The 22,844-nt window shown below is 41.0% G+C and overlaps 1 protein-coding gene across 1 annotated transcript in view; it reads right to left on the bottom strand.

Moving 5' to 3' along the window:
* The window catches only part of ARL3 (ARF like GTPase 3), a 32,374-nt gene extending 9,536 nt beyond the window's left edge, over positions 1-22,838 (bottom strand). Inside the window, exons 1-5 of the mRNA XM_082854987.1 lie at positions 22,828-22,838; positions 16,060-16,203; positions 11,743-11,859; positions 2,162-2,212; positions 402-587 (exon numbers count right to left, since the gene is read on the bottom strand). Coding sequence (XP_082711113.1) covers positions 402-587; positions 2,162-2,212; positions 11,743-11,859; positions 16,060-16,203; positions 22,828-22,830 — 501 coding nt within the window. The 5' untranslated portion in view covers positions 22,831-22,838. The remainder of the gene's footprint in view (positions 1-401; positions 588-2,161; positions 2,213-11,742; positions 11,860-16,059; positions 16,204-22,827) is intronic.
* Between the last annotated feature and the right edge of the window lie 6 nt (positions 22,839-22,844).

Below are 22,844 nucleotides of genomic sequence, written 5' to 3'. Positions count from 1 at the left end.
GTTGATGGCTCTGTTACCTTGGGAGTACAAGTATTTAGCATCCGTAATACAAGACGCAACACAAAACCCCCAACCCAATCACCAAAGAACCCTAGAGTCGGAAAGCATTTTTGAATTCTTCCATTCCGAACCTCCTCCCCAGTGGGGTAGCTTGTCACTCGTTGGGGGGGGGGGTGGTGGTTTATCTGTGGCTTTCTTGGAACAGTTAATGATATCGGATTGGTTGCTAAGTAGAAAAGAATCAAACTCCTCCAGGCCTTTCACATCCTGGAATGGTTCATCTGCCCATCAAAGGCTATTTGTTTCATATCTTTTTCTATCTAGATCCGCCCAACCAATGAGACAGGCTACCTCGGCTGGCTGCCGTGTTGCCAGGTGACCGAGCCCTCCAGTAACCTCACCTGAACGCCCTCTCCCGTGAGAGCTGAGCAAGACTGGATCTGCCAGACTCGGTCGCGGATGGTGTGCAGGTTCAGTCCTTCTGCAATTTCAGAGGCAGGGGCTGCTGTGAGTAGATCCTGCTTATTAGCAAAGATGAGCACGGGCACACAACTTAGCTTTTCTTCTTCCAGTAATTCAGCTAGTTCCTGGATCATTGTGGGAATATATGGGGAGGGGAGGATGAAATCTATGATATTTAACCATGCATTTCTAATCAGAAATAAATAAGTTAAGCTGATCAACTAGCAACTTTCAAGGGCAGTGGTTCTCAAACTTAAGCTTGTGGAAGAACCCCCTGGCAAATTCCTGGGCCTGCCCCAGAGATGCTGACTTTGGAAAGTCTAAGCCAGGGTCCAGGGATTTGCATTTTTAACAAGTTCCCCAGGTGGTTATAGGGGATTCATAAATCGTACTTTGAGAAATACTGTTCGAGGGAGAACACAAATTGTGGTTAGACATTTTAAACTTACCCAAACGTCACTATCTGCAAGTAACTTTCAATGCATAGATACGCATACATATATATGTATGTATATGTACATATACATATATATTTTAAAATTTGAACTAAAAATGACAATTGCTTTAGAGACTATAATTCTGTTTCATCAATCTCTGTCTCCAAAACATGCACGCATGTGCATTACACTTCATTAAACCCACATCCTAAAGTAACTGCATTAGTCCATCTGGCAAGGTCTCTAATTATTAGGTTATTGGTTGGGATCTAAACTGTATGTTGATTCTGCCTGCAATAAGTACAGGAGAAGGTATATACTTAGCTAAATGCCAGGATCCACCTCTTCCCCACTCAACCCACATTTTAGCTACTTAAGACACTTGGGCTGTCAAAGAGAACTGGATGGTTCAAGAGGCAGATCTCCATCTGACACCCTTCACTTCCAAACTCATGTTTAACATTGCTTCACTTGAGTGAAGTCTAGAAATCATCAAGGTATAGAAGGGAGAGGGGCTGTCTCCAGGAGTCTGGAGAGTTCTCAAACTAATTTCCAGGGAAAAGGAACTTAAACATGGGGACTGCTACCTTTGGAAGGCCACGTGCAGTAGTTCAGGACACAGGCCAAGGACTCTGCAATAAAATGTAAAGGTGCTTCTCCAAAGAGGTCCACGATACTACTCACTTCTTATCAGTGCACTCAGTCTGGGTAAAATGGTCTATGCCCACTGCTTCTCTATTTAAAACTGCATACACAGATTGCATTGTGTAATCATGTTGACATGCACTCTGCATTTGAAGTCATATTTGGGTTCAAAGTATACCTATCTCTTCGCTTGGCAAGAAGAGCAGCTTAGTCTTGGCTTGCACATTTCTTCCCATACCTTCTAATTTGTCCAAGTTACCCTTGGATCAATTAAGTTGGTATTGAAAAATGTACACAGAAATGATAAGTGAATTGTTCCTCAGGTTCATTTCTATGTGGCCTGGGAAGAGCTTTTGGGCATGGTGGTAAGTTCCATTTGCTTATACCTTATTTATTTAATTTGATTAAAACTAAAAGACTTTAAACGAAAAATTGTTTAAAGAATTCTCAACTAATTTCTTTTTAGGCAAGCGGTATTTTGCCTGCTTGCCAGAATGACTGTTTTGTTTAAACTGCACAGGTTAAACAAAAATACTTCCCCCACTCTTATACATTTACAAAGTAGATTAATGAATACCCAATTATTTGGGAAGTATCTCAACAGAACAATTTTTTACCTGACCCGTCTCTTCAAATCTTTTTCTGTCTGCGCTGTCAATTACATATATCTGTAAAGTAAAAGAAGAAGGCTACTTCAATAAGCAAATATGGAAAAAGACAGGGCAACTTCTAGGGAAGGAGCAGATGATTCCCAATCAGCAGATTTTCACATTAGCACAGCATCCTGAAACTGAGGTGGTAATTCTTATCTACGGATGCAAAATAAACTAATTAATTAATTAAATGGAGAGGCCCAGAAAATACCTCCAGAAAAGCTCCAAAGTAGGAAGTCAGGAGAGCCAAGCAGGATAAAAATAAAAATCTTACTAGATTTACCCTATTAATCCTCGTTATCACTCCGTGAGTTAGATTTCATTTTTATCCCATTTTATACATAAATAAACGTAAGCCCGAAGAAGTTAAGTAATTTACCCAAGTTACGTTTGGTACATGACAAAATGGGGATTCAAACTCAGGCATACCTGACAGTAAAGTCCCTGGTTGCTCTTAAGCACTCTGCTATACTGTGTCCCAAATTGTCAGGAAGGGATAGTGTTTTGAGGCATTTACAAATCCTATAGACCTCGAACATCATCATTCTGAAAGTACCATTTTCAGTTATTAACTGTATGCTGTCTTCAGGTGCTGGGAGGTTAAGATCAAGTACTGGAAATAGCAGGGGCATAGGCTTTGCCAGAGTAAGAGAAGTTTTGAGATTTACCGTAAATTACAAATCCCAAGCTGTCTTTCCCATCACTGAATTTTATTTATTGTATAAATAACATCCTATAACAATGATAAGGGAAATTAGATAAGACCAAAGAAAGAATAATCGCCTATAGTTCCAGAACCCAAGCACATTAATTATTTTCATTTCCTATGAAAGTTCCCTTCTAATTCTTCTTCATATGTTAATTTAAAAAGAAAATCTGAGGACTTCCCTGGTGGCACAGTGGTTAAGAATCCGCCTGCCAGTGCGGGGGACATGGGTTTGAGCCCTGGTCTGGGAAGATCCCACATGCTACAGAGCAACTAAGCCCGTGCGCCACAACTACTGAGCCTGTGCTCTAGAGCCCACATGCCACAACTACTGAAGCCTGCGAGCCTAGAGCCTGTGCTCCGCAACAAGAGAAGCCACCGCAATGAGAGGCCCACGCACCGCAACGGAGAGCGGCCCCAGCTCGCTGCAACCAGAGAAAGCCCATGTAGAGCAATGAATACCCAATGCAGCCAAAAATAAATAAGTAAATTTAAAAAAAAAGAAAACCAGAGATATCATTTTGTAGTCATTAAAAAAAAACATCAGTGTATTAAATGTTCTTCCAGTTCCTAATCTTAAAAATTATCAAAATTTCAAACTTTCTTTAAAGAAATTAGAATTGTTACTAAACTAATGGTATAATGGAAACGCTCTTTTAAAAGAACATATCATTGAAAAACAACAATGAAAAACAATCTTGAATTCCCACCTTTACGTGCCTTAAAATTCTGTTCTACTCTGAAAACTTGCTCTCTTTTGAAAGGAAAAAAACCGCAACAATTAAAATTCCTTTGCTTAAGTTAATGCACTCTCATTTAGAGTCACTAGTGCTGGGACTTCCCTGGAGGTCCAGTGGTTAAGACTCGGCGCTTCCTCGGCCCGGGGCAGGGGGCAGGGGGCAGGGGGCACGGGTTCTATCCCTGGTCAGGAACTAAGATACCGCATGCCACGCAGCACGGCCAAAAATAAATAAATAAATAAATAAATAAATAAATTTAGAGTCACTAGTGCTAAATATGATACCAGGGACCACCTCACCTGTGTTTCCTTCATGGAGAATCATAGGAGAAAGGATGGATGTGTTTGGTCTCAGTATTTTTTTGTGGCCTTATTATTGTTATTGTTAATATTACTCTGACTCAATGCACACCACAGAGACACAAAATTCGATACTGTCTGATAAGTCAGAACATGGTGGTGGCTTAGTTTTCCACTGGGTCTCACATTATATAGTAGCAGGCATAGTATAAACACAGATGTAGAAAGAAGGAATGCAATGGAAGAGTGAACCTGAATACAAAGGACGGGATTAGAACTATTTGGTAGGCTATAGTGGATTAAGATGATCTTCACTCAGGCAAGACTGGGAGATGATGTGAGGGAGGGGAGAAGGGTCAGGTGATCCCTGGGAGGGTATTCTGGGCTCAGATTACAAAGCAGGAAAAAATGTGCTTGAGAACAAAGGGTATGAGTGAGAAGGTAAATGTAGAAGAGGCTGAGACAAGGCTGAGAATACAATTAAAGATAAAGTTAATGGGAATTGCCTGGCAGTCCAATGGTTAGGACTCGGCACTTTCACTGCCGGGTCCCGGGTTCAATCCCTGGTCGGGGAACTAGGACCCCATAAGCTGCGTGGCGCAGCCAAAAATAAAAAGAAAAGAAAAAGATACAGTTAAGAAATTGGTGTTTGATATGATGAAAAATAAACAGTTGGGAGAGAATAATTAGGAATGGAAAGATAGTTTTAATAGTAGACAAGAAAGATGATGATTGAAATACCAAAGAATCCAGAGGCTGAAAGTCAATAAGAAAGTTTTAACTTTTAATTACTTGCTACTTATTGCTTTGACATTAAATTTCACAAGGAACATTTTCCATTAAAAGAGTCAAAAGGGGGCTTTTCCTAAACTGTACATAAATTCTTCCTATCATTTAGTATTTTTCTCACATAACTTTAATAGAATTTGAAAATTATTGTAAAATAATTCCAGGAGGAAGGCTATAAAACAACTGCCCCATTTATTAAAAGGGCCAAGTGAAAAAGTCCTAAGCACAAACCAGTCTCTGGTGATCCCACAGATCTGTTTTCCTATAGTGGCACACGATTCTCCTGGTTACCCCCTCCCCAGCGCTGCCCAGTTTCTTCCTGCAAGTATCTGTTTGCTTGCGGTCAATAGCTAAGGATAAGGATAGCCTCTTTTTCTTCCTTTCTTTTTCTTGTTAATAACGTAAGTGTTAATCTAGTCATGCAAAAACCATTTTTTTAACTTTAATTTTTTAAAATTAATTTTTATTGGAGTACAGTTGCTTTACAATGTTGTGTTAGTTTCTACTGTACAGGAAAGTGAATCAGCTATACGTATACATATATCCCCTGTTTTTGGATTTCCTTCCCATTTAGGTCACCACAGAGCACTGAGTTCCCTGAGCTACAGAGTAGGTTCTCATTAGGTATCTATTTTATACATAGTATCAATAGTGTATATATGTCAATCCCAATCTCCCAATTCATCCCACCCCCGCCCCTTCCCCCCTTGGTGTAACTTTTTATTTTATATTGGAGTATAGTTGATTAACAATGTTGTGTTAGTTTCAGGTGTACAGCAAAGTGATTCAGTTATACATACACATGTATTTATTCGTTTTCAAATTCTTTTCCCATTTAGGTTGCTACATAATACTGAGCAAAAAAAAGAATCCAAAAACAGATTATCAAATAAAAAATACTCAGAAAGTATTAAAAAAAGTTAAATATAGTGCTTTTGACTGGTCTTAAAACACTATGGATCTTCAAAAATTAAGTTTCATAAACCTATTCTAAAATAAACTTATAATCCATGGCACTCAGAATGAGAATGATGTTTTAAGCAGAGCCAATTCACACCTTCATTGGCAACTGCTTGGAAATTTTTATTTGGTTGTGGGAGGAAGACCTAGAGAAAAAGATGTTTTCTGGATGGAAGTTCAGCCAACTTTGGATTATCCGGAGACTGATTATCCACCATGTGAATGAAGGCTCTTTGTTTCTCCTCTTGCTTCTGGTCCTCCTCCCTCCTGCTGCCACCTTTTGGCCATTTTATTGCTCTTAAGTATTTCTCCACCAGAGGGGTAGACGGAGACAGAAGAGATGACACTAAAAAGTGTGGCTTTTTATTGATAGCTTGAGCAAAAGTCTTAAGAGGAGGGTGAAACTGACAAGTAAGTTTTCTGGATGACCTGTTTTCAGTTATTTGTGCTCTAGCAGTACTGATGCTCAAGTGTGAGTGATATTATGGAGATAATATAAGAGATGGTTGTTTGAGCTCTATCTCACTTGATGTCCTTTGGATATGGAAATGATGGCAAATTACCTTAAATTATGTTGTGTTTAGACACAAAACTAATAATGATAAAGTAAGTGGAGTTTGGTATTAATATTAATATATACCTTGAAAAAAATGATGTGTTTTTATCTATCAAAAGGCTGTTATTTCCTGGCACAAGAGAAATGGAAGACATCCTATCCCCTCCCTTCTATCATATCTCAGGATTAATTTCTTAGTCACTTCCCCCAAATTAATAAAGCTGAAGTCATGTTCTCAGTGTCATCATCCCTGAGAATAACTGCACTTTTAGGAGTTGCTCTGATTCTTTCCAACCTCTAGAGAAACATATAATTTAAAGTGGGGGTTGGTACTCTTTTTCTGTAAGGGGTCAGGTAGTAAATATTTTAGGTTTTGTGGCCCATACAATCTCTTTCACAGCTACTGAACTTTGCTGCTGTAGTGCAAAAGCAACCATAAAAAAATACATAAACAAATGGACGTGGCTGTGTTCCAACAGAACTTTATTTACGGACACTGAAATTTGAATTTCATATAATTTTCATGTGTCATGAAATCTTATTCTTCTTTTGATTTTTTGTTCAACCATTTAAAAATGTCAAAACCATTCTTAGCTCACGAGACACAATAACAGGAGGCAGGCTGGATCAGTTTGTCGACACCTGCTCTAAAGCAAGACTGTATTTTGGCACTCTAGAGAGAACTGAAAAGAATTAACCAGGCAACGAAATGCATCAAGCCTCAACCCTGCTCTTCTAGGCAGTGTGGAGTCTAGTGTAATAGGTCTTTTCAACCAACAGTGGAAGACTATTAAGTACAGACAAACAAACTAATGTAACCCATCTACCACTGTCACTCCAAGCTGCTACAAAACGGGCAGATAGGGCTAAAAGCCCCAAGGCCTTAGAATCTAACCCTGGGTACTCAGCTGCTCCTCAAGACTTGTTTAATCTCAAATAGCTTTGGAAAATGAAAAAAGGTTTGACTCAATCCAAAATATTGTCTGATACTGGCAGCATAATATAGCTGGAGAAAGCTCCTCTAGGGTTACTGTGAACTTAGTTTTGCTGGATTGTCCAATAATTCCTAGGTGCTCTCAGCTAATGGGAAGTGTGGAATCCAGGGTCATACTACAACTACCTTGCAGTCTACCCTCAAGATGTTAGAGCTTATGATTTAAAATTACCCTGATCTGTAGACCAGAAAGTTTCTGAGACCTCCTCATGGAGCCTTAAGGCATTAATGTCCTTATATACAGCTCTTTTTAAAGGAATTTATTTATTTATTTATTGTGGCTGTGCTGGGTCTTAGTTGTGGCACTCGGGATCTTCATTGTGGCATGCGGGATCTTTTTTAGTTGCGGCATGTGGACTTCTTAGTTGTGGCATGCGAACTCTTAGCTGCAGCACGCATGTGGGATCTAGTTCACCGACCAGGGATAGAACCCGGGCCCCCTGCATTGGAAGTGTGGAGTCTTACCCACTGGACCACCAGGGAAGTCCCTATACAGCCCTTATTTGGACATTTCTTTCAAAGTACCTAATCCAGTAGATGAACAGATAGAACTGTGATTTCTCTCAATTGCCTGCTTTTTCCCAATTCTTGCCTCAAAAAGTAAAGGAGAATCTATAGCCTTTTCTTCCCCCAGTTTTATTGTGATATAATTGACATACAGCACTGTTTAAGGTGTATAGCATAATGATTTGGCTTGACTCTATAGGTTTTGTATATTAGCCTTATAGCCTGCAAATTTGCTGTAATCACTTATTAGTTCCAGGACTTTCCTTGTTGATTTTTGGGATTTGAAAGACTTTTTTTTTTTTTTTTTTGCGGTACACGGGCCTCTCACTGCTGTGGCCTCTCCCGTTGCAGTGCACAGGCTCCGGACACGCAGGCTCAGCGGCCATGGCTCACGGGCCTAGATGCTCCGCAGCATGTGGGATCTTCCCGGACCGGGGCACGAACCCGTGTCCCCTACATAGGCAGGCGGACCCTCAACCACTGCGCCACCAGGGAAGCCCTTGAAAGACTTTTAATGTTCAGTTTTTCTAACACGTAGTTTCATACAATTTAGAGACTCATCTCTACATTTCAAGGATTCGTGAGTGAAACAATATGATGGCTTGGATTTCCTTTAAAATACTTAAAAAAAAAAAAAGTAGTGGTAGGGGAGATGAAACAAGATTGCTAAAGCTGAAATTAAGGAAGCCAGATGATGGGTAGGTAACTAGGGTTTCATTATACTATTTTTTTGACCTCTACATAAATTTGAAAATTTCTGAAATTATATTTCAAAACCAGACACATTATTTGAGATTATAGAAGAAATTTCTGTATTAAAGGGAAAATTTTTCTTTTTTCCCAACATTTCTCTTCTGTTCTCCTAGAAGGTATATAATACATTTTAGAAGAATAACTGGTTGAATAGATGGATAAATGGATGGATGGATGTGTCTCATCTTTTTGTTCTCATCCATTTAAACCTTCAACCTGGCACAAGGAACATACTGGAACTTACCTTCACTATGGGCCAGAAACATTATGAGCCCTTGTGATGGCCATCTTGGTACCTCACATGTGTTTATTGATTTGATGATAGTACAATTTTATATTTTGGTATTATTCCCCATTTAAGAAACATGATAAATAAATTCACTACTTCTCATAAACCCTCTGTGAAGTAGATGTTCCATCCAGTTCATAGAATTAATAAGCCTCTGGACTTGACCACAATGATACAGAATCATAGAACCTTAGAGTTGGAAGGGAATTTAGAAGTTATAGAACTCCACATTCTACCTAATGTTGGAATCCATCTGTAACAATTATCCATTTCATTTATTTGGTACTTTTCTAAGCACTGGGGATACAACAGTTAAAAAAGAAAAGCAAAGTTCCTGTATTCATGTAGCTTACATTACAGTGGAGGAGAAAGGTAATAAAAGTATGTCTGAGGTGAGGGACTACACCATGAGAATATCTAAGAAAAAAGAATTCCAGCATTGTAAATAGTGATGACAAAGGCCCGGAGGTGGGAGCATGCCTGTGTTCCAGGAATGGCAAGGAGGCCAGTGTAGGTGGCACCAGGTGAGAAGGGCTTGGAAGAGGAGTCAGCAGGTAGGGGGCTTCGTGGACCACTGTAAGAACCTTGGCTTTAACTCTGAGCTGGGAAGCTTATGTTTTAATAGGATCAATATAGCTATAGTGTTGAGGAGAGACTTGAGGGAGGCAAGGCAGAAGTTAGGAGGCTAGTTAGAATGATACTGCAATAATCAATGCACGGGGGGCTTCCCTGGTGGTGCAGTGGTTAAGAATCCACCTGCCAATGCAGGGGACACGGGTTCAAGCCCTGGTCCGGGAAGATCCCACATGCCGTGGAGCAACTAAGCCCGTGCGCCACAACTGCTGAGCCTGCGCTCTAGAGCCTGCAAACCACAACCACTGAGCCTGCATGCCACAACTACTGAAGCCCGTGCGCCTAGAGTCTGTGCTCTGCAACAAGAGAAGCCACCGCAATGAGAAGCCCGTGTAGCCCCCGCTCGCTGCAACTAGAGAAAGCCCATGCGCAGCAATGAAGACCCAACGCAGCCAAATAAATAAATAAAAACAATAAATAAATTAAAAAAAAATCAGTGCACGGTAGCAGTGGCGATGGAGAGAAGTGGGCAGATTCTAGAAATATTTTGAAAGTAGAATTGACGGGATTGGCTGATGGAGAAGATGTGGGGAGTGAAAAGGAGCCCAGGATGAGTCCAGTGCTTCTGCATGAATGGGACTGTCATTTACTGAGAAGACTGGAGAAGAAGATTTGGGCAGGGGTGGATGAAGATAGGAATTCGGTTTTCGACATGTTGAGGTTGAGGGGACTTACTAGCCACTGGTGTTCAGGTGTCAAATAGGCAGCTGGCTGTATATGAAACTGAGTTCCAGGTTGGAGATAACAGTTTGGGATTCACCGGCATGTAGGTGGTGATTAACGCCTTGAAATTGGATGAGGTCATCTAAGCAGTGACTTAGAGAAGAAAAGCACAGGCCTGAACTCTGGGGCACTCCAACATTTGGAGGTTGAGAGATAAGAAAAAATAGCAATGGAGATTGAGGAGGAGTAGCCAGTGAGACAGGAGGAAAACCAAGATAGAATGGAATTCTGGAAGCCAAGGAAAGACAATGTTTCAAGGACAGCACGACCAACTCTGTTAAATGTGCTAACAGGTCAAGTGAGATGAGTAATGAAACCTGAACATGGGACTCGGCACTGTGGATTCTCGGTGAGACTGAATGGAGGGTTCCGAGTGCCTGCGGGGAGAGGAAGTGAAGACAGAGAACACAGAAAATTCTTTTAAGGAGTTGTAAAGAGAGGCTGAGGAATGGGACAGTATCTAGAGGAGGATGTACAGGAAGCCAAGAGTTCTTTGTTTTAAACAAGAGCAACTACAGGATGTGTGCATGCTGATAGGAATGAGCAGGTAGAAAGAGACACCTAGGAAGCAGCAGCAGAGAGGGAAGCTGTCTGAGATGCAAGGTGAGTTCTACTGGCAACGAAGATATCGACGTGTTTTTGCAGCTTACTGTCTATGGTCATAGTTAAAGTAAATTCAAACTTTCAGTTAGAGGTTAATGGAGATATTATGCAACATTTTTTCCTATCCAAGTTCATGAAAGGCCCTGGTTTTACGGTACGACCATGAGTGAGTGGCTGAGGTGGGGCGGATGGCAAGCTTGCTGGAGGGGAGGTGAAGGAGCTGAGAGGCTGAGGGATTGGAGAAATCATGCACCTGGAGAGTAAAATCTCCAAGAATCCTAAAACAGTAGTCCTAGAGAACTTGGCAGTGAGCTGGGAGCTCAAGTCTCAGCCTCTGCCTGCGTGAATGCTGCCTGAGCCAGGAATCCCAGTGCAGAAGGAATCCCAGAAGCCTGAGGCGGCTTCTTCTACTTCTGGACAGTTACGATTATAGGAAACTTCTTCCTTATTCTGAGTTAAACCCTAATACTCCCCAAACTGCTCCTTGCCTGGTCCTCTAGAACTATTCACAATGAAGCCAATCTCTCAGACTTAAGATAGGTCCTGAAGCAACTAGAGACAGTTCCAAGCATTTTCTCTTTCAGGAAGGACATCGTCAGGTCTTTCAACCATTCCTCATACATCATGGTTTCCAGGACCTTCACTATCTTGGTTGCTCTCTTTGGGATATACCTGATTTGTTGATTTCCTTGGGTTGATGGAGTCAATGGCACAATCTTCTGACTTCTCTTCTGCTGTTCAAATCACTATGGTAATTAATAAATACTTTATTTGCCAAGGTGGGTGTGGGCACAACATTGTTACTGAGCAACAGAAAAACATCTTATGTAAATTACACAAAGCTCCACAATCTGTCTGCTAGCTCTAAATTCATAGTGATGAAGAGCAATGTTACGGCAATGGAATTATTGACAAGAAAGACAATTATAGTGTAAATGTTAGTAAGACAGGGGAGAAGAGATTATGAATTGATGCATCAGAAGGAGTACTTACGAGAATATCAGTGTTTTCAAAATAATTCCTCCAGTATGGTCTGATTTTCCTCTGTCCACCAATGTCCCATACATTCAGTTTAAAACCTTGTGATTGTACACTTTTGATGTTAAAACCCTGAAACAAAAAATATCAAGTTTTACTAGGCTTTGAGATCAATTTCTGACAAAGTTACATTTACCAGCTATGTTATTTATTAATTCTGAGGTACTCTGCCAGACGTGACACAGATGATACTGAAAACAGTTTGCTCTGATAGGGAACAAAAATGTATTTACACATGCTTCTGTCACTCAGGTTGGGGTCAGTGTTGATGATGTCATGCTGAGTGCACACATACATGGAACTGCTGGGGATGACTTGTTATGAGAACAGCTCTGGTAATCAACACAGACCCCCACCCACCCCATGAGTCCTCAGCATGGTGAAATTTAACAGGACATTACATGTAACTAACAAAAAAACAAAGCTGAATCTGCAGACTCAACACAACAGAACAAATGTTAAGTTTAAAAAGAGGCAAGGGGCTTCCCTGGTGGCGCAGTGGTTAAGAATCTGCCTGCCAATGCAGGGGACACGGGTTTGAGCCCTGGTCCGGGAAGATCCCACATGCCGCAGAGCAACTAAGCCCATTCGCCACAACTACTGAGCCTGTGCTCTAGAGCCCAGAGTCACAACTACGGAAGCCCACGTGCCTGGAGCCTGTGCTCCGCAACAAGAGAAGCCACTGCAATGAGAAGCCCGCGCACCACAACAAAGAGTAGGCCCCACTCGCCGCAACTAGAGAAAGCCCTCGTGCAGCAATGAAGACCCAATGCAGGCAAAAAAAAAAGAGGCAAGAGCTACAATCTGGAAGACTGGATTCTTTAAGAGCAGCTCAAAATGAAAGAAATTGCCTCATATGCATTGATCAAGAAAAGGAAGGACCTGAATTCAGGACACGAAGCAGGAGGCTGGTTTGAAACTGGAGTAGCACCCCTCATACAGGCGGTGATGAAAACAAACAAGTGGGCATTTGAAACTGTTCTTTAATAGGTATCTCTGATGAACTTGAAAAGAAAGTATTCATTTTCAGGACAGTGACTCAAGGTGGAACTTTACGGAAGGTAAGCCAATCAGGGGCAGGAAGAAGGGTGAGCTGGGAGTTCATGTGCAGAGAAACAAATTAACAAGACCTTTGGGGTTCAAAGAGAAGGCATTTTATGAGCAAGATTTAAAAAAAAATCTTCTTGCAAGAATGACATAATGAAATAAGGATTTGAAAAATCCCATCAACAGCCTGCTCCCACAGAAGTGACATTTCATCCAGAATCGCTGGAGTTAAGTGGGTCTGGGGATGCCTCCATGAACATTTGCTTCTTCTGGCAGCTCCCCAGCACTACTGCCTCACGCAGAAGGAGAAGGCACAGGGCAACAGTATGGGAACACTGCCACCCAATTTCCACTGAGGACAGTCACTAGAGGACAACAGGGGATGATGCTTACTACTGCTCCTCTAAAATGCCAATGACTGAATAAATTGGAAGTTTTAGAACTCCTAAGGGAAGTGGCTTAAGCTTATTGTAAAAGCGCACTTCATTCTGACTCATTCACAAAACCCCTTTTATGCGTTTAAAAATTCTGCACTTAACTACAGTAGTAAATGTCAGACCCAGCAACAACAAATCCTTTCTGGGATGAGGGAATAAATAAGTATAAATCCTAGAATTTGACCATATGTGTCAGCTGCCTTAAAAGTCTGTAAGTCACCAGACCCAACAAATCTACTAAGAAATTATTCTAAGGAAATAATAATGAATGGGTGCAAACATTTAGAGATGTGTACTGTATAAGTATTTACATACAGAACAAAGTAGAAATATGTTCAAGATACGTTATTAAGTGGAAAAGATGATGCAAAACAGTATACTCTGTATGAGCCATTTTTACTTTCTATTTTAAATATCCCCACCACATATGGGCAAAGAAAAAACTTGAAAGGATACATGCTCAAATGTTAACAGTGGTTATGTCTGACTGGGCATTATAGGTGATTTCTAGTTTCTCAATCTTACCTATTTATATGTTCTAAGTTTACTACAATGAGCATCTATCACTTTTTTTAATATAAAACAAGAACACAATAAAAGTGTGTTTTTAAAGACTAAATACGAAACCTTGACATAATAACAGAGTCACCTATAACATAACAAACAGAGCCTGAAAGTTAGAATTGGAGCTTTGGGTCCATAACTAGGATTTCATTTCCCTGCTCACAGTGTGGACGTCCTCATTTTAGTGGTGCTCTTGAGAGAGACAGCCTCTCACTAATACGAAAAAAAAACCCTAGCCCTTCTTTTTCTGGCAGAAATCCTGACACACTAATACGTGTTTTCAGCCCTTCTAGGCTAGACTACTGTAATTTGCTCCTCCTCAGGCCATACATTAAATTTGTTCAGAAGCTGTCAAATTGCTCATTTGGTAGCAGTTGAAATGACTTTTCTGCAAAGAGCTGCGAATCAGTAAGACTCGCTGGCTGTGAAGTACGCACACCAGCACAGCCATTCAAACCCGACACCAAGTTCTTATCACAGGACAGTGACAGAAAATGGTAAATAACTCTGGTTTTGCTAAAACCTCTAACGCTCAAACACTTAAAAAGTAAGACCAACAGGGCTGCCCCTAGTTAGGAAACCCAAAGGCCTGGCCAAAGGTCAAGCTCTCTCAGGATTTCCTGCAGGGAAGGAGGCCTAAAGAAACCCACTAGAGTTCTTCCAGGCAGGACTTCTCTCCAACATCCATGCTGGGAGCACCACCATCCTTGTGCTTTGCTTGCTTAGCCCTACAAAAGAGGAGGGTTGATGAGGCTGGATTTAAAAATACAGGTAGGGCTTCCCTGGTGGTGCAGTGGTTAAGAATCCGCCTGCCAATGCAGGGGACATGGGTTGAAGTCCTGGTCCAGGAAGATCCCACATGCCGTGGAGCAACTAAGCCTGTGCGCCACAACTACTGAGCCTGCGCTCTAGAGTCCACAAGCCACAACTACTGAACCCGTGTGCCACAACTACTGAAGCCTATGCGCCTAGAGCCCGTGCTCCACAACAAGAGAAGCCACGGCAATGAGAAGACTGTGCACCTCAACGAAGAGTAGCCCCCGCTCGCTGCAACTAGAGAAAGCCTGCGCGCAGCAACAAAGACCCAATGCAGCCAAAAATAAATAAATTTTAAAAAAAATAAATAAAAATACAGGTACAGATAATTAGGCTTCCCTGGTGGCGCAGTGGTTGAGAGTCCGCTTGCCGATGCAGGGGACATGGGTTCGTGCCCGAGTCGGGGAAGATCCCACATGCCGCGGAGCAGCTGGGCCTGTGAGCCATGGCCGCTGAGCCTGCGCGTCCAGAGCCTGTGCTCCGCAACGGAAGAGGCCACAACAGTGAGAGGCCCGCGTACAGCAAAAAAAAAAAAAAAAAAAATTGAGGGACTTCCCTGGCAGTCCAGTGGTTAGGACTCCACGCTTCCACTGCAGGGGGCACAGGTTCCATCCCTGGTTGGGGAACTGAGATCCCGCATGCATGCCGTGTGGCGAGGGCCCCCAACCCCCGTCAGCCCCCACCCAAAAAAATCTAAAAAGTTGAGGGAGTCCCCTGGTGGCCTAGTGGTTAGGATTCTGGACTTTCACTGCTATGGCCCCAGTTCAATCCCTGGTCAGGGAACTGAGATCCTGCAAGCCACATGGTGTGGCCAAAAAAAAAAAAAAAAAAAAGACATATATTTGTATTTATTAAGTCTGAAAAATACACACTAGAAGTGGTTTTTCTCACAGTACTGTTTTTTTTTCCTTTATGCTCTCTCTGTATTTTTCTACATGTATTAATTTCAAAATCAGAGAAGATAAAGCTATTTCTAAAAAGGAATTACTTAGATCAGAGGGAAGTGATTGTATCTTGCTATGTACAGACATATAAATTTATATTATTTCTTTTTAAAAATTATTGTAAAATATACGTAACATAAAATTTACCTTTTTAACCATTTTTAAGTGTGCAGCTCAGTGGCATTAAGTACATTCACTCTTGTGCAACCATCACCGCCATCCATCCAGCCCCTGGGTAACCACTGTTCTCTCTCCTGTCTCTATGAATTTGACAACTCTAAGTATCTCACATAAATGGAATCTCTTGATATATTTTGAAATCTGAGATTATTTTAAAATTGTATAGACTTTTCTCAGTAACAAAACTTACAAATGGACAAAACTCTATCTCCCATTTTGTCTTTCATATTGCTATTACCATCTTCCACGTGTCACACAAGCATCGGGGGCAAGGCAGTGCTCACCTGTGTAGGTGTGATGTGGCTGATGTCTTCAGATGCCAGCTGCTTCAGAAGAGTAGTCTTACCAGCATTATCCAAGCCCAGGAGAAGGATTCTCACCTCCTGGTCTGGTGCACTTTTCAATTTGCGCAAAATTGAGAGTAAGCCCTTGAACAACCATGAAGAACAGAGATTACTTTGGAGGCACTGACTTTGATATTACTGGGTATCAGAATGCCTTCTCCTCCTTGAAAAAAGTTCTTGGTTGTGGAGAGCTTATAGTACTATTTTCCACTTTAATGTCATTTATTCCATTTGCTTATAAGTTTTGGCAGAAATACTTTAGTAAATTCAGCAACTTAATAAATAGCCTGGCTTATTCCTGCTCCTTCTATTAATCCAGCTTAACAGTCACCCCAAATCTCCTGGAAGTATGTACTACTAACCAACTCCCATTCCTGAAGCCCTTTATATATATATATATACCAGAGCACCCTACCAGAGCACCCATCATATCTGACTGTAGGGAACTGATTTTTGTATTTTTCTCCTTTATACTAGAGTGAAGTTTCTTGTGCGTAAGGACTATAGATAGCTTCCATCTCCCACAATGCCTGGCGCTTATTAGACACTATATGATAGCTGTTGAAATAAACAGAATTACCCACCTGAGTTAATGTAAGATTTTAAGGTACTAAGGTACTATTCAGAAGGTTGTAGAAAATTGTACTTGGGCTCTCTTTTTAAGACTTTATTTTAGCTCTTGTTTAAGACTCCATCATTCAAAATACTCTATCATCTTCTAACTTTCACATGACCCTTACAGTATAGCTGCACGGTATAGATTATCTATGTTTTTCAGATGAAGAATCTAATACAACAGAGAAATTAGGGAATTGAAAGGTCATTCTGGAAGCAAAAAAACATTAAAGTTTAACCAGGGTATTTTTGACTAGTAATCTAATATTTCCGTTTCTTGTTGTTATTATTCTTTTAATGGATGGAAATAAGCCATGCTGCTTTTTAGCTAAGAACATAAGAAAAATCTTACAAGATAGTTATTTGTTCTGTCTTGCGGCTGACAATCATTTTCCAATGAGGCATGGTTACATCAAGAATCAAAGAATCCCAGAGTTTAAAGGGCATATAATCTAATCTCCCAGCCCAAGTGGAAATTCCTTCAAACTGAGTCTTAGAATTATATAAAATGGTTATGTTTTTTTATCCGCATCGCACCAGGAAATAACTCAAACCAGTCTGTTCACTAAGATCAAATGATAATTCTGTGAAATAATTTTCAAGAGTTGAGACAATGATATGCAAATATGCATAATTGTAAGAATTCCCTTCTGCTTCAGAGGCCCTTTGTTTACCCCTTTTAGTACTGTATTCACACTGACCACTTTAACCTCTCTATGCCTCAATTTCTGTCAGCAACAAAATGTAACGTTTAGTTTAAGACAGACAAATTCTATTCCAAAAGATTTGGAGAAGAGAGAATGAATAGATTTGAAACAAACAAACAAAAAAAGATTAAGCAAGTCTTTTTTTTTTTATGGCATATTTTTTCTTTTGTTTTTTATCTTCTCCAGCCTTGAATTATTTGACACCATTCCTTTTTAAAACTCTGTTTATGAGCAATCTCCCTGGCTTCTATTAGCTACATTGCAATCACTCATTTATAATACCACCTTTCAGAACAGTTAAAATTAGAATTCTGAGCTCCTTAGGGGACTGGTGATATAAAAAGGCTAAGAACAGGCAAAACACATTGTACTACTCCTCCTGGGTTCCTGATTAGATGTCCTCATTATCCTTTCCAATAAAATTCTAAAACAACTGGAATTTATCACATTTGTACATTGAACAATGGTACAGGTTAAGAAAGTTCTTCTCATGCATCATTTACTAGTGTAGACATTGTGAAAGAATCTGTTTTCTATAAAATATTTTCAAGGTTCAAAATAAATGTTTTAGGTTTTTCCTCATGTGTCTCTTTCAAAAAAAATCAGTATATATAAATACTGCTTTCTGCAGGCTGAGAGCTTCTACACACTCATTATATTTGAAATTGAATGATTTAAAAAACATAATTTCTATTCGTCTTAAAAGGAGAAAAGCAAAACACAGATGAGAAAGAAAACATTCTAACTACAACTAAACTTTATAAACCTAATAGTATAAAAAAATAATACTTCTACATTTCCAGTGAGCAATTTTCCTCATCAGGAAACAATAACTTCACATGTTGCACCTTGAAATGAAATTACAGAGAAATGGAAAGTTCAGCTAATATTTTCTTCCAGAGAAATAACAAATGGCATCTCAAGCATGGTCTAGGCAAGACAAATGCAAATACAGTACAGCATCACATTAACCCAACTCCTGAGGAGAGGGGATCACAGGATTATTAGCGTTTGCTAAATAGGGAAGAGGATATTTATAGATATCAGGGTTCTGCCTGAAAGGTACAAAGTAAGCTGATTTAACAGGCTGGACAAAAGAGCAGAATAAGTCTACTCTATGCTTCTACCCATATATGTCTATAGTTAATGTCAAACGAAGGGAGACAGCCATTAGAAGTTAATTTTATTATGGGGCTGAGTTTTGCAGTATAAATACAAGGAAATGAATTTTTAGTGTATTTTTGGTCAAAACATCCATTCATTCATTCATTTATATTAAACACCCATAATATGCTCCAAGTACAATGGTGAGCAAAGCAGATATGATCTCTGTGTAGGATGTGTACTCCTATGACATTAAATAGAGGCAATTTAAGAAACAAGAATTTTAGTTAATTGTGCATCGTGCGTCATCAGCATGCATGCACACAAGTTATCTGCACCCTGGTGGACAGAAGTGGTCTGACTCAGCCACAAAACATTTAAACAAACTTTTCTATAGGCAAATCATGACTAGACATGCTGTTGACTATGGACATTTTATCTGCCTCAAAATCAGCTTAAACTCAACTACCGGCAGAACCACGGTGCACTGACCTAAAATGATACAAACTAGGTCATTCAAAGAAACTAGGGTGTTGGAGAGGGAGAGGGGAATATGTTGGTATATGGAAAATATATGTGACTGGGAGGAGCAGCTAAAATTTAAGTATTAAAGGGCTTCCATGGTGGCGCAGTGGTTGAGAGTCTGCCTGCCGATGCAGGGGACACAGGTTCGTGCCCCGGTCCAGGAAGATCCCACATGCCGCGGAGCGGCTGGGCCCGTGAGCCATGGCCGCTGAGCCTGCGCGTCCGGAGCCTGTGCTCCGCAACGGGAGAGGCCACAACAGTGAGAGGCCCGCGTACCGCAAAAAAAAAAAAAAATTAAGTATTAAAATTAGTAAACCAGCTGTCAGGTACATGCACTCCCCATACCTAGCTTAAATGGAACTGACTTCAATTTACTTTTACCTCACCAAAAAAACCTGGTGCTGCCCAGTGAGATGTTATTAATTTCCAGGAATTCGTATAGCTGTGTGTGTGTGTGTGTGTGTGTGTGTGTGTATGTTTACAGTTCAAGAAATCCACAAGAGAATCCTTTATTTGTATGCCATGAATGGTCCATTCGAAAAGAAAAAAACTTTCTAGGATGTTGTTTTTCCATTTATTGTTCAGAACATCATTTTTATACCTCTGCATTTCTTACTAGTCAAAGCCAAGTCACGTGAGGTACAGGGAAGCAGCTGATTGATTTAAAGTTGGGTCATGTGATTTAAAAACGAGTGGCAGCTGATTTAAATCTTGGTCATATGACCTGAGGAGGGGGTGCTAAAAACTGCTTTTTTATCTCTGGCCCAGAATATCATATTTATAGCTTGGTTTTTCTTATGATTTAGAAAACTTGAGTTGTCTCTCCTTGGAATCAGCAGGAGAAAAATACAGTATTTCAGGTTAATTCTTTCTTCTTTTTTTTTTTTTACCTGCATATTCGTATAGCTTTTTTTTGTGGTGCGCGGGCCTCTCACTGTTGTGGCCTCTCCCATTGCGGAGCACAGGCTCCGGACGCGCAGGCTCAGCGGCCATGGCTCACGGGCCCAGCTGCTCCGCGGCATATGGGATCTTCCCAGACCGGGGCACGAACCCGTGTCCCCTGCATCGGCAGGCGGACTCTCAACCACTGCGCCACCAGGGAAGCCCCTCGTATAGCTTTGATAGGGAGAACCTCACCCAAATTTTGTCTTCTTTCTCCTTATATCTCTACTAAATAGATACAATGTTTCCTGAGGAACAAAATACGGGCACCTCCTCAGGAAGAGTGGGTTCACACTTCATCAGAGTCCTAATGAAAAGAACATTATGGGCTTTAGAGTTTCATAGACTTTTATTCAACTTCCCTATGTGTAACCTCCGGCACAGTTCCATCTAGAAAATGGGAACAGTATTTATATCTCAAGAAAAATGCTATGAAGATTAAGTGAGATGATGTATGTAAAGCATGCACATAGGGGGCACTCAAAACAGTAGTTGTGTTTATATTTTTCACTGACAATTTTTGACTGGAAAACATAATCTTGGGAACAATCTTCAAATGTTAAACATGCTAGATAACTACCACTAGGTTCATATATACAGAAATTACTCCATAAATAATTCCTAAATGGAGGACTCATCTATTAAATAACAGTGATTAGTTATGCACAAAAATTACTGTCATCTTAGTATTTCACCAAGGACTTGGTATCCTAAGGCAGGGGTAAGACAACTGAACCTCTAGGGGTTCAGAGAAACCAATAATGGGTTTTTGTTGCAGTTCTCCAAATTAAAAAAAGAATAAATATGTATTAGTCATAGCTAAAGGACTAAAAAAATAAATAAACCTGGGACTCACTCTTTACTAGCACAGTTACCACGGGGGCTCATGGGATACCAGATGTGGCACACTTAATCACACCACTGACCGTTTAAATTCCATGTTCCACTTACAGTTCTAAGAATAGCTCACACTTTTGGAGACGGAAAAAAAAAATGCATTTTGGAAATCAGATAAAGAATCCTGAATAATTTGTCTTAATTTCTTATTGTTCATGGTAGGAAAAAAATAAAAAAGAAAATCTCTCTTGATCACTGAATACAACAGTCGTATACAACAGTGTTGTATACACTGTCAATTTGTTGTATGCAGTGTCAATCTGCACCTGGAAACAGGACAGTGGTTAATTTATTGTGACTTGTAATTATAAATTAAACAATCATAAAAATTACACAGTCCACTACATTGATAAACAAACTGGGAAAAGTTAGCCAACTGTTTCTCATTTATGATGCAATCTCTTTCTCTCTTGGTTTAGCATGCCTTTTTCATTTCAATTCTAGTTATTTTCTGTGTAAATATTTATGTTTGTACTCATTTGTTGAGAAAAAGTTAGCCTTTAAATGGACAGCTCATGTATAAACGATTAATAAAAAGCAAACATGTAAAGATCTGTTTAGCCTAAGGTTAACAAAACTGCAATGTAGCAAGTGTTGAAATATGATTGGCAACTTCCGATCAAATAATTCTACTTCTTAAGCGATCTGACAATGTTAAATCAATTGCAAAAATTTTTTCCTATCAAAATGTACTCATTGGATTATCTAACCAAATGTACATGTATGTTTTCCTTGTGAACATCTAGCTTTTTCTTACTTCATAAGTCAACAGAAGTGGTTCAACATTTCTAAAAGTCAAAAAGGGTCTGGAGTTGGGGCAGGGAAGTAACTATAAGCTTGAGTGTTAGCTCTTTGCAGCTGGTAAGCCAACCAACCTGCTCTAAACGCTCCAAAATCAATTTTTTCTTTGACTAGTTCTAAAACCACTCAATTCCATTTTAACACCCTCCAACTAACTGCAGAGAAATCAACAAGGAACAGAGTGTCAAGAATCAAATATGTCACGTATCATAATTTACAATTTGGGATTTAATCTGATTCGACAGAGAAAAGGCTTGCCCCAAGTGAATGGCCACCCTCCAGTTTTAATCTGCTCCAAACTGACATTAAGGCCTTTGGTTCTGGTGTGGTCAGATGCCAAGGAAGGTTGCAACAGGTCCGAAGGAAATACTAAGAACCAGGCAGCAAATCTGCCTACACCGACATGGATTAAGTATTGAACGGGAAACTGGTCATCACCAACAACCAGACCTTGCAGAACCGTCAGCAAATAAATTACTCGGGACTGCAGAAGCGCGCCCGCCACGCAGACACCAAGACGGCGTAAAATCCACTAGGCACCCTTTCCAAGCGGCACCTCTTTGTGTCCTGGGATTTGCACCCTTCCCCCCAGAGGCCCGCACATCGCGAGGAAGAGGAGAGCTAGGCTACCATCTCCCCTGGTACCGCCGGCGCGACCTCAAAGACAGTAGCGCTGGCCCTCTCCCCGCTTCTGGCCGGGCACTGGCGAACCCCACTTTACTGCGGCACGGGGAGGCCGATTCCCCGGGAAGATCTAAGCCTGCGTGCAGAGGCTGCTCTCCGTAGCTCCTCGGATCCGCCCTCATCTCATCCCCAGAGTAATGATGGAGCCCTGGCTCCGTACCGGGACAACCACGCACCCTTCCACAGCCCCTTCCAGCCCCTTCCCCTAGTTTCGGACCGGTTGCAAGCCCCGCCTTCCTCCTCAGGCCCAGATTTCCCTCCAGGGCCCACACTCGGGGCTCTCCGCCGCCCCCCGAAACCAATCCAGGACCCAGACAGCAGGCTGAGCGTCAATCCATTCCCTCCTGTCTTTAAGCGCAGTGCCCTGCCTTGGGCCTGGGGAAGGGAGGCGGGTGACCGACCAGCTCCGGAGGGACCCAGGCCCCACACTCACCATCCTCCCGCCGAGTC

This window comes from Leucopleurus acutus (genome assembly GCF_964270905.1).
Source record: "Leucopleurus acutus genome assembly, chromosome: 14".
Taxonomy (NCBI): Eukaryota; Metazoa; Chordata; class Mammalia; order Artiodactyla; family Delphinidae; genus Leucopleurus; species Leucopleurus acutus.
The sequence above is the reverse complement of the archived record's forward strand: the minus strand, read 5'-3'. Positions and strand labels throughout refer to the sequence as shown.